At 59.1% G+C, this 16,966-nt stretch overlaps 1 protein-coding gene across 1 annotated transcript in view; it reads right to left on the bottom strand.

Annotated features, from left to right (window-relative positions):
- Positions 1-16,966, bottom strand: part of KDM4A (lysine demethylase 4A) — a 36,981-nt gene continuing 20,015 nt past the window's right edge. The window contains exons 11-21 of the mRNA XM_089780377.1: positions 16,730-16,850; positions 15,368-15,546; positions 11,268-11,472; positions 10,938-11,014; positions 10,189-10,244; positions 8,982-9,090; positions 7,891-8,079; positions 7,026-7,196; positions 6,129-6,248; positions 3,586-3,678; positions 1-3,017 (exon numbers count right to left, since the gene is read on the bottom strand). Coding sequence (XP_089636503.1) covers positions 2,877-3,017; positions 3,586-3,678; positions 6,129-6,248; positions 7,026-7,196; positions 7,891-8,079; positions 8,982-9,090; positions 10,189-10,244; positions 10,938-11,014; positions 11,268-11,472; positions 15,368-15,546; positions 16,730-16,850 — 1,461 coding nt within the window. The 3' untranslated portion in view covers positions 1-2,876. The remainder of the gene's footprint in view (positions 3,018-3,585; positions 3,679-6,128; positions 6,249-7,025; positions 7,197-7,890; positions 8,080-8,981; positions 9,091-10,188; positions 10,245-10,937; positions 11,015-11,267; positions 11,473-15,367; positions 15,547-16,729; positions 16,851-16,966) is intronic.

Genomic DNA, 16,966 nt, shown 5'->3' with positions numbered 1-16,966 from the left:
TTTGGAAGTTAATTATGTTTATTACTAGATCAAATTAAAAACAATACAGAGGCTGCTGGAGAGGCTCTTCGTTAAAAAACCAAAGCAGAGGCACCGCCGCGGACAGGCCAGCCAGCAGGAGCCCGAGTGAGCCATGGAAACGCATCCATGCAAGCCTCAGGCTGGGGGGCCAGAGAAGGGTGCCCACCTCATCCCACAGCACAGAACTCATCTACCCCCGGTCCCAGCCCGGTCCCAGTCAGACGCTGGGAAGGACATGGGGACGGGTGCCATTGAAACTACTTTCCTTGCCTGCGTGAAGGCTCTGCTGGGGGCAGGCGTTCAAGACGTCTGGACGCAAGAAGGGACCCACAATACACTTAGCAAAACAGGACGCTTACTTCCCAGGGCTGAAAAAGGAAACCTGGTCTGCCAGCCACGGCCGGATTTCATCCCGCCAGCCCCGTTCTAGAGCTTGCCAGAGTGAGCTCAAGCCAGGCTCTGCACAAGGGGGGCAGCTTGAACGGTGCTCAGCCAGAGCTCCCTTAGGGGGCAGGTCAGCGCCAGCCTGGGCGTTTTGAACGGTCCTGGGAGTAGCGTCCTATTGTAACTAGGTTCCAAGAGGGGCTGCCCAACCCACATGTGAATGGCTCCTGCCCAGAGACTGGAAGGATTCCAGGGGCGAGGATGGTGCCTGCCCCCAGACTGTCAGCGCAATGGCAGGGCAGCGTAAGGACCCAAGTTAAATATTGGACGGCGGCTATCGGAAGAGCCATTTCTGCCCATCCCACTTGAAGCACATTCCAGGACGTGCCTACTCACTTCCAGTCTACACACGTACGGGTTTACTCGGGTCACAAAATTACACGGCCTCCCAGGCGTGTGAAACGTGAGGGATTCGGACTGTGCCAGCCCACGCCACTGCAAAGGAAGCCAGGTATAAACCAACCGGAAAGGAGGGTAACAGCTCGCTAGGGCTCAGTGCAGCCAACAGAAATGGGAAAAGCTTCCCTTATCCAATCAACGAAGCAAGGAGGACGGCGGTTCCCAGAACAGTGCAGCCAGCCGACAAGACCACCCATCCGACGTCTTGAGAGAACGAAGAGCGGGTCTCACGCACCTTCAACGACTAGACAGCAGATCGAGAAGGAAGCTGGCAGGCCTGGCTTCTCTCAGCCACGGACACGGCATCGGAAGGAGCCGCCTACTTCCCGCTCCAACGGTCTCATTTGATAGCCCTGCACATCTGCAGCTAGTAGGAGTTTTACAGCGGCTCAGGGTTACATGGCAGAGCTCAGCAGAATGATTCAGTAACCTCTGAAACCGACTGTGAGGAGTTAAGTTATTGGGAAAACGCACAAAGCGAAGGCCTGGCGCCTGCCGGGCGCCTGCCCACACACGGATTTCCAAGAGCTGCTCTCACACGCGGGAAGGGCAACCCTGAGCACTAGACAGCGCGTGGTTCCTAGTCACATCTGCACCCTGAGTGCTGGTGTAAACCGAGGGCTGGTTTTCAGAACAGCTCGTCCTTTATCTCTGTTCTGATCAAGAGTCAGAGGCACCGCACAACACTACGTTTTATTGCTAATCACAAGCTGATGCCCCAGATTTCAAAGTCATTTTGGTTTAGAGTATTTTCATATAACAAAGAGGAAACTGCTGTAAATCGGGGTCTTGTTCACACAAGGTCCCTTTACTGTAGAGACGGACCTATGCCGGGGAGAGTTAAAGAAAGTAACTGAGCAGATCTGAACCGTTCTCTCGCAAAGGGAAGCTACCCACATCGCACGGGCAAGGCAGCCAGCCGCCGCCTCCAAGCCCTTTCCCAGAGGGCAGGAGAGCCATGCCCGCTTACACATCTGTTAATGCTTTGCTAGCAGCCTGTCAGCACCTCTCCGGGTACGCGCAATGCCTGGCTCCTACAGCGACTTCCCACTGTTGCAGGGAACGCTCGGCACACGATTTACACGCGCCTGGCAGAATTCGACAGCACGCCTGCGTCCGAGTGGCACCGCACCCCTTCCAGCAACAAGCACAGCTCGGGGCATCTGCCACTGGCACCCTGACTCCCATCTAATTCGCCGAGGTCGCTGCCAAGGCGAGGCGCTGATTGCTGCAGGCACAGCCTCCCTGCGGTGCCTGGCTCGCCACGAGGACCCTTTGGTCTTTATTGCCTTAGTGACGCGTGCTCTTTGGGGGCTGGATGAATGTTCTTGTTGGAGGGCTGCACTGCCAGAGACCCAAGCACATTCCTATGAATACGTAGCCGACCATTGCAGTTAGCACAGACGTCTCAATGTCAAATCAGAACAAACCCTAAACGGAGGTTAGTTAGCTTGTCCGACAGGGTTTGATTTTCACAGTTCGTCTTCACGCAGACGCCCCCAATCCACTGGGCGCTGCAGCCTGAGGCTCTGCCCTTGGGGAGAGACGCTGAGAACCAAGAACCTGACGCTCCAGACAAAACACAGACATAAATATAAAAGGTTCAATGTCAAGCACCAGGAATACTGCCTGCTCGGGCAGGTGTGGCCACTGGAGAGCGGAATCGGGAACATTATTTGACAAAAACGACACACTCGAACCTCCGGCAGCTGCCAAGATTCGCGGCTGGAGTTCCTCCACTTGGTCTCGGTGCCGCGGAGACGACGGGAGAGTCTGACTGCTTCCCTGGTGCCGTCCTGGCAGCCTCAGGCGAGGAGCCTGCAAGCAGGCGTCCACTGCTGCACTGCGAATGGCGCCGCCGCCCCAGCCCCTCTCTGCGCCTGCAGGGTGGGCAGTGCGGTAGCGTCCCTTAAGCCCACGCGGATTTGCAATGTCCAAGGTTGGCCTCCCTTGCGCTGGAGTGTGAGGATCCGTGGGAGGCTGCATCGCTCCTTGCCCGCCAGAGGCAGCACTTACTCCATGATGGCCCGGTACAGCGCCGGCTCGATGTAATCCTCCCGGTAGCGCGAGTTGATCACTCGCTGTCTCTTCCGCTCCTGCCGGACCTCCTTCTCCGTGAAGATCTCGGTGAAGCGCATGTCGGACGCGACTGACTGCAAGAGCAAAGCAGCAGGGAGAGACTCAGCACCGGGCAGACTCGCTGCCCCCCTCTCCCCACGCTGCAGAGAGCGCGCCTGGGCCCGTCTGCACAGCCCCCGGGACACTGGCCCACTGAAATCCCAGGCAAACCCCACAGAGGCTCAGCGCCAAGGACGGAGGAGACGCAGGGGACCAATGCAGCGGCCACACTAAGCAGCCAGCTCGCCGGCAGCGCCCGCGCCTGGGACAGGCAGATGCAGACACCCCTCAGCATGACCGGCAGGCACTGGGCACGCTCGTTAGCGAGGGCTGTGCTAGAGCTGGGACGCGCCTGCGCTGGGATCGGCCGTGGGGGGGGGAATGCCCCAGGAGCGACACAGGCCACTCCCCCCCAAGGCAGGGCTCCCTCTCCAGCCACAGCCCCTCCGGGCGCAGCAGTGAAGGGTTAAAGGAAGCTGCAGCAGCCCGGGACCAGCCAGCCAACGTCGCTACGCTGCAGGTCAGTGGGGTCCCTCCCTCGGGACAGCGCTGGGACTGGACAGCCAGTCACGGAGCGGCCTCCTTCTGCCCCCCGCCACTCACCAGCCTCGACTTGACTCTCTTGGGAAGCTCCTCCTCCAGGGTGTACACGTCATCTCGCTTGGCCATCAGCTGCGACCCGTCTTCGAACTCCACCTAGCGCGCCGACGACACCACATGTCACCGTGCGTCAGTCCCCCCCAGCACCGACGTCACCGTGCGCCAGACCCCCCAGCACCGACGTCACCGTGCACCAGACCCCCCAGCACTGACGTCACCGTGCGCCAGACCCCCCCAGCACCGACGTCACCGTGCGCCAGACCCCCCAGCACTGACGTCACCGTGCGCCAGACCCCCCCAGCACCGACGTCCCGGTGCGCCAGACCCCCCCAGCACCGACGTCACCGTGCGCCAGACCCCCCAGCACTGACGTCACCGTGCACCAGACCCCCCAGCACTGACGTCACCGTGCGCCAGACCCCCCCCAGCACTGACGACACCGACGTCACCGTGCGCCAGACCCCCCCAGCACCGACGTCCCCGTGCACCAGACCCCCCAGCACTGACGTCACCGTGCGCCAGACCCCCCCAGCACCGACGTCCCCGTGCGCCAGACCCCCCAGCACCGACGTCACCGTGCGCCAGACCCCCCAGCACTGACGTCACCGTGCGCCAGACCCCCCAGCACTGACGTCACCGTGCGCCAGACCCCCCCCAGCACTGACGACACCGACGTCACCGTGCGCCAGACCCCCCCAGCACCGACGTCCCCGTGCGCCAGACCCCCCAGCACTGACGTCACCGTGCGCCAGACCCCCCCCAGCACTGACGACACCGACGTCACCGTGCGCCAGACCCCCCCAGCACCGACGTCCCCGTGCACCAGACCCCCCAGCACTGACGTCACCGTGCGCCAGACCCCCCCAGCACCGACGTCCCCGTGCGCCAGACCCCCCAGCACCGACGTCACCGTGCGCCAGACCCCCCAGCACCGACGTCACCGTGCGCCAGACCCCCCAGCACTGACGTCACCGTGCGCCAGACCCCCCCCAGCACTGACGACACCGACGTCACCGTGCGCCAGACCCCCCCAGCACCGACGTCCCCGTGCGCCAGACCCCCCCAGCACCGACACCGTCGTCACCCTGCGCCAGACCCCCCCAGCACCAACGACACTGACATCACCGTGCACCAGACCCCCCAGCACCAACGACACCGACGTCACCGTGCGCCAGACCCCCCAGCACCGACGTCATCATGCGCCAGACCCCCCAGCACCGACGTCACCGTGCGCCAGACCCCCCAGCACCGTCACCGTGCGCCAGACCCCCCAGCACCGACAACACCGCACGTCCGTCCCCCCCAGCACCGACGTCATCGTGCGCCAGACCCCCCAGCACCAACGTCACCGTGCGCCAGACCCCCCAGCACCGACGACAACGCACGTCCGTCCCCCCCAGCACCGATGTCCCCGTGTGTCAGTCCCCCCCAGCACCGACGTCCCCGTGCGCCAGACCCTCCCAGCACCGACATCCCCGTGCGCCAGACCCTCCCAGCACCGACGTCCCCGTGCGCCAGACCCCCCCAGCACCGACGTCCCCGTGCGCCAGACCCTCCCAGCACCGACGTCCCCGTGCGCCAGACCCCCCCAGCACCGACGTCCCCGTGCGCCAGACCCTCCGAGCACCGACGTCCCCGTGCGCCAGACCCTCCCAGCACCGACGTCCCCGTGCGCCAGACCCTCCGAGCACCGACGTCCCCGTGCGCCAGACCCCCCCAGCACCGACGTCCCCGTGCGCCAGACCCTCCCAGCACCGACGTCCCCGTGCGCCAGACCCCCCCAGCACCGACGTCCCCGTGCGCCAGACCCCCCCAGCACCGACGTCCCCGTGCGCCAGACCCCCCCAGCACCGACGTCCCCGTGCGCCAGACCCTCCCAGCACCGACGTCACCGTGCACCAGACCCCCCCAGCACCGACGTCCCCGTGCGCCAGACCCCCCCAGCACCGACGTCCCCGTGCGCCAGACCCCCCCAGCACCGACACTGCACGTCACTGGGCTGGATGGACCCTCTGTCTGCCCAGGTTATATTCTTAACTTTCTGAACTTGCCGTGTTGTGCCGGCTCAGCCTAACCCTTTTAACACGATCTGCGGGGAACCGCCGCCACCCCTGCAGGGGTCATTGCTGAGGGTGGCGGCAGAAGACGTCGCCTAGGCGGCCGTGTGGCATAAGCCCTACGGTGTGAATCACTTCTCTGGGCAGCCCACGGATTTGTGCAGACGGGACTGGGAGGAAACCCGCCCAGCTGAACCTGGCTAGACTCAGGGGTCACAAAGGAGACCTAACCTCTAGCAGGACCCGCAGCACCGAGCTATCGCGTGTCCGCGCGCCCCCCAGACTGGCGGCTTTCATTTTTGCTACCACAAAACAATCTCTTCTCCACACAGCCGCCAACATGCTGGAACGGACCCCGTACGCCCCCCCCTTGCTGAGCGGGTTGGACCACAGGGTGCTAGCCTGGCTGGCCAGCCGAACCACAGCGTGGAGCTGCCTAGAGCATCCCATGGGAATACTGGGAGGTGGAGAGCAACGGGAGGTCGGTACCTGGTACATCTGGATGGCATGTGATGCCACAAATTTGGCTCCGTAGACCTGTCCATCCGTCCATCTGACCTGCACGACTTCTCCTGCAGCAGGAGGACCCAGCTGAAGACAGTCTCGACTCTGACGGCACAACAAGGAGAGTCAGCAAACAGCTTCTTTATATTTGCATAAAGATTCCGCAGGCCCAGAGATCCGCCCCCACGTCCCAGCGCCTTCCATCAGCGTACCAGAGCACCTCACGTAAAGCCCTAGACGGGGAGAGTCCCATTTACAGCCAGCGAAACTGAGCTACAGGGAGCCACAACTAAACCACCGGTTCGCAAACAGCCATTCAAATCGAAACCACTGGAAGTCAAGCTTCTTGGACCCTTCCCTTCCCGGCTCTGTTCCAGCCAGAGACCCTGCGGAGACAAGCTGCGCCCGCAGCAACAGTGCAAACGCCCTTCCCTACCCCACTCTCAGTGCTGCACCGCAGCCACAAGCGAAGCGCCAGAGGCCTTCCCAAGGAGCCCGAGGCACAGAGGAGAGCTTCATGGAGCTATTAACATCGCTGGCGGCGGCTTGGCTCCTGGCCGGAAGGCCCGTACCTCCAGTCTACAGGCGAGGGTTCAGCATGCCCCGTAGCGCGTATACAACCCACCGAGCTGCCAGGGAAGCTCAGTGCACAACGGAACAGACAGCTGCTCGCGGGGCCGCTCGCGAGTCAAACAGGACCAACACCGGCACCCGTCTAACTTAAGGCTCTGGCTGCAAGTGGCGGGTGTCAGCAGGAAGAAATTCTCCACTCAGCTGGCAGCGCATCCCATGGCCAAACTGTCCATACCCCCACCCCACAAGGGCGATGCGCTTCCTGCCCCACGCCCTCTAGTGGAGCAGCGCCCCTGTTACACCACATACCACAATGTCCTCTGGATACAGGTTGTCGCTGAAGGAGCCATCATCAAAGTTGACTTCATAGAAGGTTTCCTTTGTAAGGCTGACGACTTCGCACTGATAGAAACGGCCATTCTTGTGCTTGCTGATGACCATCTGCCCAGCCGACAGGTCCTGCAGAGCGGCTTTGGCTCGCTGAGGAGAGAAGAGCCGTTAGCGAAACAAAGGTCCATGGCCTGGCACTGACCATGGGGATGGCGGATGAAAGGACTCAACTACGCGGTTGCCAAGAGTTCTTAATGGCACACAGGCTCCACCAGGGATCTGGCGTCTGGAAGAGTCTTCTCCCAACTCCCTTCAGTGCTTAAAACCCAGACCCGGCAGCGACCAAGACAGCCCGGAGCAGGGGAGTGAAACTCCCGCTCTTTGGCGTAGGCTGCTCAGGACAAGCCGAGGACTGTGCAGCCTGTGGAATGAAGCCGTTAGTTGGGCCATCGCGAGCAGAAGGAAGGGCCGCATGGAAACATCCCCCCGGCTGGTCAACAGAGCAGGATATTCCATGGAGACCCAGCACGAGCTCTGCGCATCACGCACACGCGTTAGCCGCTCCTTCGTGTGGCAGCTCTGGGGGGTGGCTCTCCGTCAGCCAGTCGCTTTAGAGACAAAGCCAACGCAGGGCCGAGCGGCTAGCCGAAGCCACGTGCAGTCCGCAGCAGGGCTGAGACCAGGGCTCGGTTCTTGGTGTGGAGCCACGGCCACTAGACCATGCTGGCTAAAATGCGCATGGGTCTGTCAGAGCCATTTCCTCACCCATGTCCCCCTCTCGCCCAGCCACAAGCCCTGCCCTTGCACTCGCACTCGGCACCCAGGCTGCGCCCCAGAAACCCACCTCGGCCTGGGATGGGATCTTGTGCCTAAAGCAGGTAATGAAGACGACGAACGGCCAGTCGTCGGGCTGCATCATGACTCCGGCCGCCTGAGCACAGCTGACGTGGAAGGATGTGGGGCAGCGGCCGTGTGAGCACTGCACGCAGCAGCCTGCGATTCTCTTCCTCCGCTTCTTGCAGAAGACGCATTTCTGCAGACAGGGGCTGGAGATTACTGCTCAGGACGGAGGCCGGCAGGCTCCCGGGTGTGACCGTAGCTACTCTACAACAGCACCGCAGTTACTCTCAGTCCCGCCTCGGCCCCAGGCCAAGCCACACTGGAGACCAAGGGCTCGCCTCGTGTTTCGCACAGGGCCACTGGCGGGAGCGTGTCTATAATGTACCAATCCAGCGAGCAGCTGACGGGCCCAGCATGGGAACTGAAATGTCTGTAGGGGAGGGGCAGGTCCCGGGAGCCTCGTACAGCTGCACATCCTCTAATGTGATCTACGCCATCGAGTGCCAGCAAGGCCCCGCTGCCACATGCACTGGCCAAACCGGGCAGTTGCGCCTAAGGGTTAATGGACAACGCAGCCATCCGGAATGGGGCCACACACACCTCCAGGGGCACTCGTTAGCGGAGTCACAGGGGAAACCGCCGGGGCAGCACACAAGTGAGAAGAAAAACCAAAACCAACCCCGCACTGACGCGGCCACTGACTGAGGAGAAAGACCCTCCCAACATTCCCCTCACACACCAGAGCCTGGGGGGGCCCAGCTGAGTAGAGTGTGTGCACCAGCCCCAGCTCCCCAATGCTGGGGGGCTCCCATGAGTCTTGGGGGCTGGATCCAGGCAAGCCAGGGGCCCTGCCATTTCCCACCTCTGCTCTCTACGGACCCCCTTTTAATTCTAACCTTAGATAATTATCATGCTCTGTGTTGATACCCAGCTAGGTTTTGGAGCGCAGGGAGTATCCTAACTGGGTTCATTTAGCAACCCACCAGAGTCGGACTCTGATTAACAAAGGGACGCTGTCGCCTTCAGGAGGAGAGCAGACCTTAGCGAGGACTTGAGTGAAACCCCAAGCGTAAGGGAAGCCCAGCTGTTGCTTACCAGTCGGAAGCGCTGCAGGGGGATTTTGCCAACATCCACTGGACTGCGCTCTGCAATGTTCACAAACTTTGCTTCCAGTACAGCTACCGCACACATCACATGGACCCACCTGCCCGGACGGGAGAGGGACAGTCAGAGCACTGGAGAAAACGGCTGGGGACTTAGGGATGCAGACTGCCAACCGAGCCCCCAGCCCTAGGCATGAAGAGATCCATGCAGTGGAGTGAGCTCATGTACCGCAAGCCTCCCTCGCGCTAGCCCCGACAATCTAGGAGCAAAAGCAGACTTCGTCCCGTTCAGTCCTTGGCCTTTCCACCGAGGTCAACAGGGAGCGACTGAGCGTGACTGGTCCTCGTGGCGTCTGTGCCCTTCCCTCCGGCCACAGGCCCGTCAGACAGTAACTATCGAGCAGCTGCTGGCCTACAGGTCCAAGACTCCGTAAGACCTGCCCCGAGTTCCACAGCCTGCCCCTTTGCGCTGCAAGCTGAGATTCAGGCACCAGAGACCAGCGTATTCGGCATTCAGGAACATTAGACATGCCAGCCAAACTCATCTGCAGCCTTTTCCAGACCCACTGCTCGCAGGCTGCCGCCGCCCGAGGCCAGCCTGGACCCAGAACATGCAGCACTGCAGAAAGGCCCCCCCTTGTGGCTGTCCTGGGATGCAGCTGCCTCCAGCTGAGCCCCGCGTGGAAGACAGTGGCAGTGCAGGTGTAGAAGCTGGCCGGCAGGGGGGCCTTTGGTGGCTGCAGGGGGCGTGATCTCTCTTTACCCTGGTATTCAAAGTTCCCGGCCCCTCCCAAGAGGCTGAACAGTTCGTAGCTCTCAGCACCTTGGGATGGGGCACTCGCTGGAAGTCAGCGAATGGCTGTAGGGCTCTGTTCCCCCGCACCCCTCCTCCTGCCCTGTTACCCCGCACCCCTCCCCCTGCCCTGTTACCCCGCACCCCTCCTCCTGCCCTGTTACCCTGCACCCCTCCCCCTGCCCTGTTACCCCACACCCCTCCCCCTGCTCTGTTACCCCGCACCCCTCCCCCTGCCCTGGCACCAGGCTCACATCCTGAACTACATTCTGTGTGTTCACAGCCTCCCGCACCAACCTGCGGCTCCATCTGGGAGATGCCCTCGGTCACGACCTCAGCCCTGCACCACACACACAGGGACTGCGCTTGAGCAGCCCTACGAGCACGGTCAAGCTGGAATACTCACTTGTCATCATTGGCTCTCTGCAGCGCGCCGCCTCGCAACGAACACAGGCAGCAGTCCTGCCACCAGGAAGGAAACGAGGAACCCCGTTACCAGACTGTCAACGAACAGTCTGCTTGCACCGGAGCCTGCCTGTGAGACCACCCGTTCAAAGGAACAGCTCTTGGTTGCCAAGTAACCCCGGGTACAATCCATGTCCCCTGCTTTGGAGAAGTGGAGCCACTTCCTAGTTCCCTAGATACCCACAGAGGGAGAGGAAACTCCCGGCGGGTGGGAAACGCCCTGCGGGAGCCAACATAATGCGCTCACAGCGGAGAGCGAACCCCTGCCCCAGATAGGTGCAGCCGAAGCCAGGGAGGGGGCTGGGCCAGAGCCCATGGTGCTTTCAGAAAGACCCCCTCTGCTCTGCCCCCCTCGCTCCTCGCGGAGTGGGAGTTCAGCCCCGCACCAACCAAGCTGCGTGCTGTAGGGAGGCAGGCGAGGTCAGAGAACGGTGCCTCTCCATTGCTGGCCCCCCGAGAGCCTGAACCACTGCCGGGGGCCACACGGCAGAGAATGATAATCTGGAGGGGCCCCGCAGATGACAGCCTTATCGGCCCGCACAAGGGCAGCTTAGCGAGAGCTGTGCGACTAGTCTTCATCGACCTTGCTCTCCGGCCCCCCATGGGCGCACCGCCACTCGGGACCCGGCCGACAGGGCTCCGGAGCCCCCAGAGACAGCGAGGTGAGCGCTGCACAAGCAACTGGCTTACCTCTTCTAAAGCATTGGCTGTACACCTGGAGCACGTCCAATCCTCAGTGGCCTTCTCCGGGGACACACCGTAACAGCCTACACAGGAGGCAAGCTGCTTAGGCAAACGCCACAGATGTAGCTTAGCCTCTCTCGAGGGAAGGTTACAGCGCTCGGGCTCCACACGTGGCCCGTCCCCCATTCAGAGGCCTGCGTGGCAGGGCTCCGGGAGCCACCTGAGGAATGCCTTGCGTTCGCTAGGGCAGCGACTGGCTGGCAGGCGGAACGGCTGCAGCGCACAAGACCAGACAGCAGAGCGCAGCAGTGCAAGCCTGGGGCCGGCTGTACTCACTTGCATGGACACAGACGCTGCAGGTTTTGCAGGTGATGAGAACGCTGGTTCCATCTTCCTCCAGGTAAGGGGTTGAGAGGTTGAGGTCTGTGCTGCAGCCGGTCGCAGTGAAGCACATCTCAGGAATCAGAGGTTTGGTTCGGACCTTCCTGGTGGCAGCACTCGGAGCAACTGCAGCGCTCTGACCATGGCCTCCGCATTCTGCCTGCGAAAGCGAGGGGGGTGTATGTTATCGAGAATACTGAACACCTCGAGTTCCCCCTCACACTGCTCTTACCACCAGCTTCAAGAGAAGGACGGCCCAGCCAAGGAGAACTGCTACACACCAGCAAGCCCTCGTTAAAGAGAAGCACAAGGTATGAGACCGTCAGCATGGCCTCACGGGGTCAGCCCATGGCCTGCTGCCGACAGCGGCCAATGCCAGGAGCTGCAGAGCGAACCAGGTAATTATCCAGCCATCAACACGCCACCACCCAGACCTGGCTTCTGGCCAACAGAGGCTAGAAGCATCTTCCCTGCCCATCAGCCACTGACGGGCCTGTCCTCCAGGCACCGATCTAGCTCTCCTTCGAACTGGTTGGGCCATGGCCTTCACCACATCCCAGCAAAGCTCCCCAGGCCGACTGCGCTTTGTGTGAAACACTTTTCTTTTAAACTTGCTGCCTATGAATTTCCCAAGGTGACTCCTGCCTTTGTCAGGAGAATGAGTAAGTGACATTTCCTTCTTCACGGTCTCTACACCAGCCGAGCTGTTACAGAATCTATCGTATCCCCCCGTCTCTTTTCCAAGCTGAGACGTCTCAGTCTCGTTAACCTCTTCTCAGCTCTTCCGTACCAGGAATCACTTCAGTTGCCCTTCTCTGTATCTTTTGAGATGTGAGGACCAGATCCACGCACTCCAGATGTGAGCAACTGTCGAAAGAGGGGCATTATATTTTTTGTCTCATCCCCTCCCTAACGGAGTCTCACAGGGTTGGAATCTGACTGCTGCTGCACACGGAGTGGCTGTGTTGAGAGAAGGATCCACAAAGGCGCCAAGATCAGCCAGTGCAGATCCCCTCATTCTGCAGGTACCGCTGGGGTGACGGCTTCCAACGTGCATGACTCAACGCTGAATTTCATTGGCCACTCTGCTGCCCCAGATGTTGCCATCTCACTCCTCCCACTTCCAAACTATTTAGGAACACGCCAACTAGGCTGGGCCCCAGGACTCCATGATGTGCCCCTCTCCAGTCCGCTTGGTCCTACCCTGTGTTTCGCATCTTTGAACCAGTTACGGATCCACAGAAGCGCCCTCCCTCTTATCCCACGACTATTTACTTTGCTTAAGAGCCTTTGGGGAGGGTCTTGTCAAAGGCTTTCTGGAAGTTTAAGTTCCCACTCTATCCACCTCGTTTGTGGGCCCCTCAGAGGACTCGAACAGCTTGGTCGAAACAATAGCGCAGACCAGCCCCAGTAGACCGTCAGACGCAGGGACGAGCGCGAGTTCTTGGAAAAGATGCAGCGATGGTCTCTGAAGGGAAATCGTGCCTCCCCACTCGGCCTGCAACTGCAGTTCGGCTGCCCGGCCTGGGACGACTGGGGCTGCCGTTGCAGGCTTTCTAAAGCGAGGTCACCTGGGATTTCAAGCTTCTGAGGAACTTAAGTCACATTTGTTGGAAGAAGCAGAATTCATTCCCCTTCCCGCTGGCGTTCCAGCCTCCCCCAGTGCCCCGCAGCACGCCCAGAGGCAGTCCTACTCCACTGGACTAGGAGCTCGACTGAAGAGGTCTGACACCCACCGTTTGGCGGCAAGCAGCAGGAGATACCTGCAGCCGTGTCTATCGCCTGGAATTACGAGGCCTACGCCGACCCCAGAAGAGTATCTGTGGCAGCCCCTTCCAACACCTAGACTTTCACACACGCAGGGCCACAGAATACTGCAGTGTTACTATAGAATCACAGAACACTAGGACTGGAAGGGACCCCGATAGTCCAGCCCCCTGCCCTCATGGCAGGGCCCAACACCATCTAGAATAGATCATCCCTGACAGGTGTCTGTCTAACCTGCTCTGAGATGTCTCCAGGGATGGAAATTCCATAGCCTCCCTGGGCAATTTATTCCAGTGTTTCACCACCCTGACAGGCAGGAAGTTTTTCTTAATGTCCAACCTAAACCTCCCTTGCTGCAGTCTAAGCCCATTGTGCCTTCTATCACCAGAGGGTAAGCAGAATAATTTTTCTCCCTCCTCCTCGTGACACCCTTTTAAGTACCTGGAAACAGCTCTCATGTCCCCTCTCAGTCTTCTCTTTTCTAAACTAAACAAGCCGAGTTCTTTCAGTCTTCCCTCATAGCTCATGTTCTCTAGACCTTTCATCATTCTTGTTGCTCTTCTCTGGACCCTCTCTAATTTCTCCATGTTTTTCTTGAAACATGGCGCCCAGAACTGGACACAGTACTCCAACTGAGGTCTAATCAGCGCAGAGCAGAGCGGAAGAATGACTTTTCGTGTCTTGCTCACAACACTCCTGTTCATACAGCCCAGAGTCGTGTTTGCTTTTTTTGTAACAGGGTCACACTGTTGACTCGTATTTAGCTTGTGGTCCACTCTGACCCCTAGATCCCTTTCTGCGGACTCCTTCCTAGACAGTCGCTTCCCATTCTGTATGTGTGAAACTGACTGTTCCTTCCTAAGTGGAGCACTTTGCATTTGTCCTTATTAAACTTCATCCTGTTTATCTCAGACCATTTCTCCAGTTTGTCCAGGTCATTTTGAATTCTGACCGATCCTCCAAAGCACTTGCAACCCCTCCCAGCTTGGGATCATCTGCAAACTTAATAAGTGTATACTCTCTGTCATCATCTAAATCATTGATAAAGATATTGAACAGAACCGGTAGCAAAACAGACCCCTGTGGAACCCCACTAGTTATGCCCTTCCAGCAGGGTTGTGAACTGTTAATAACTCCTCTCTGAGAACGGTTATCCAGCCAGTTATGCATCCACCTTATAGTAGCCCCATCTAAGTTGTATTTGCCGAGTTTATTAATAAGAAGATTGTGCAAAACCATAACAAATTCCTTACTAAAGTCTAGGTATCCCACGTCCACCGCTTCTCCCTTCTCCACAAGACTCGTTATCCTATCAAAGAAAGCTCTCAGGATGTTACCGTCACTCTATTATCTTCCAGGTATTTGCAGATAATGGAGCAAGTCATTAAGGAATTTATCTTCCTTGCCACAGAAGTTACGCTGACTAGTCTGTAGTTCCCTTCTACCTCCCCACTGACCAAGCCCCTCACGCTGTCGTCTACAGTTCTCATCAAAGGCGTGCAAGGGGCAGACATGAACAGTCTTCTTGCACCCAACGCCAAGGGAACCAGCTCCATGGCAGAGCTCTGCAAAGACTCGTGGGCAGAGGCAGTTTATTCTTGCCTTTACAATTTAACCTCCTGAAGGAGCCCTTCATATGCTTGTCCCGACTCCGAGCAACCACCCTCACTAGAGACCTGCCTGACTCTCATTACCCCGCCCAACGCAAAAGCGAACGTTTTAGTTTCTAGATCTAACACAGCCACGGCGGTCCCAAACCCCAGTGTAGGTTTAGCCCATCTCTCCTCTCCCACTCTACGTGTCTAAGAGAAGAAAGCTTCTGTTCCTGTGCTTAGACAGCTTTCAGGTGCACTAGGCCTCCCTGCCCTAGCCATCAGGAAGCAGGAAGAAGAGGAGTCTCTTAAACGTAGCTTTCAAGAAAGAATCTGGGAACTAGATGGTGCTGGGTCCTGTGGGCAGGGGACTGACTCGATGACCTCTCAAGGTCCCTTCCGGTTCTAGTGTGCTATGAACAAGGTGCTATGCACAGAACTCTGATGGGAATTTAACCAGCTGGAACTCAGCCAGAGCTAAGGAGGGAAGTTTCACAAGAATATGCAGCTGTGAAAGGAAGTCTGCTGCACCCCGAGGTGGGAAAGGGGACAGCAATACTGGCTACTAGACCAGGTCGGCCTGCAGGCCGTTTTTAGCAACGGACTGAAACATGGTTTTGAGAGGAGGGAGTAAGTTCACAGCCTACGAGTGTACAGAATCCGGAGGAGCGTGGCTGCCGAGAGCCAGGAGCTTACCTGGTACGTCTGGAAGAGCATGCACACCGCACAGTAAGGGGGCTGCTGAGCCATGCTTTCGTTATATTCTTTTTCTGCCTCAAAGTTCGGAGGACGATTCTGCCACAGCTGGCTAAGTGGTTTGGCCCAAGCCTCGGTCTCCTCCGCCTCTTCTTCAGGGGTTAGTTGCTCCGACATCTCTAAAACAAGAAGCGGTTTTGTTAGTGTTAACAACAGGCCCTGCGCTGCACGGTGCGATTAGGATAAGAGAGGGTAGAGAGAGGGGCTCCAGTCTGACAGCGGGAAGGGTGAGGAACGGTTTGTTTCCCACCGGTGAATTGAGCAGAGGGGAACACGAGGCAGAAAGATACATCCAAGTGAGACGTGGAGGCATGCAGGATGCTGTTCCTGCTTACAATGGGGGGGAGGGCACCCCACACAAGCTCGGCGAGAGGCTAGAAGGGACCAATTAACCTTCGATGCTGCAGGTGGAGATTCCTGCCAGTCCCGGGCTGTGGCAAAAGAGGCTCATCCGAGTGAAGGAGCTGGGACAGCAAGAGACTGCAGAGGCTCTCAGAAGGGAAAGAGAGCTTGCTAGGGCCAAAACAGAGATCCAGGGAGGCAGTAAACCCGGGTTCCTGCCCTAGATGGCGAGTCAAGCAAGTGGCAAAATAGGGCCGTAAGCACAGGGAGCAGAGGACTCTCCAGTGGCAAGCCTGAGGTCGGCCAGGAGCGGGCGGGGGAAAACAGCAGCAAGGGGCTGGGCCGCACAGCCTGCGGCTGCCAGTTACAGGGTCCCTGGGCTGGAACCCAGTGTACAGGACGGGCCGAGGTCCCCCTGCCAGCCCCGTGTAGGCATGGGAAGGACGACTACGACGGTGTGTGGACAGCTTGCCTAGAGGGGTTCTCTCCCCCGAAGGCAGGGCACGCTGCACAGCAACCCCAAATAGGCAGCACAGTCCCAGAGGGAGGGGCGCTCACGGTGCAAGACCCAGTCACGAGGAGGGGCACCTGCAGCGCCGTGACCCCTTCACACCGCTCCAAGCCCCAACCCAGAGCCAAAGCAGACGCACTAGCTGGTCAGTCGGGAATGGCTGCAGGAGATTTCATGGATGCCTGGGAAAGTAGATTACAGAAACAAAGTTGAGAGGCTGACAGAATTTGTCGGGTGTGCCGAGTTGTGACCGTCTGTGACTGGAAAAGCCATTCTGATTCCGAGAAAGCTGTGGGAAAGAGCCAGCCCCGGAGGGGAAAGGACTCCGGTGGCGAGGGCGGGCCCTGCAGAACCAAGTAAGAGCTCGCACCAGAAGTCACATGCCCAGATGCCTCCTGGAACTGGAGCCTTCTCCCTACCCCCCCACCGGGCTGGTATTTAGTACTTACCATCATCACTGATGTAGTCTTTAACCACCAGAGGATGATGACGAGGAAGTTTGCTCAAGGGCTGGCGCCGACCCTTTGACTTTTTACTCTCTTTCACTGACCTCATGTACTCCTTCGCCACCTGGACAAGACAAAGCTGCAACTCAGCAACCACCATGTTACAGCCAGCCAGATAGTCTGGCCCAAAACAAGTTTAAACAGAGCGCGTGTTTTTAAGACACAACACCAACTGAAACA

This window comes from Pelodiscus sinensis, chromosome 9 (genome assembly GCF_052426305.1).
Source record: "Pelodiscus sinensis isolate ZL-2025 chromosome 9, ASM5242630v1, whole genome shotgun sequence".
Taxonomy (NCBI): Eukaryota; Metazoa; Chordata; order Testudines; family Trionychidae; genus Pelodiscus; species Pelodiscus sinensis.
The sequence above is the reverse complement of the archived record's forward strand: the minus strand, read 5'-3'. Positions and strand labels throughout refer to the sequence as shown.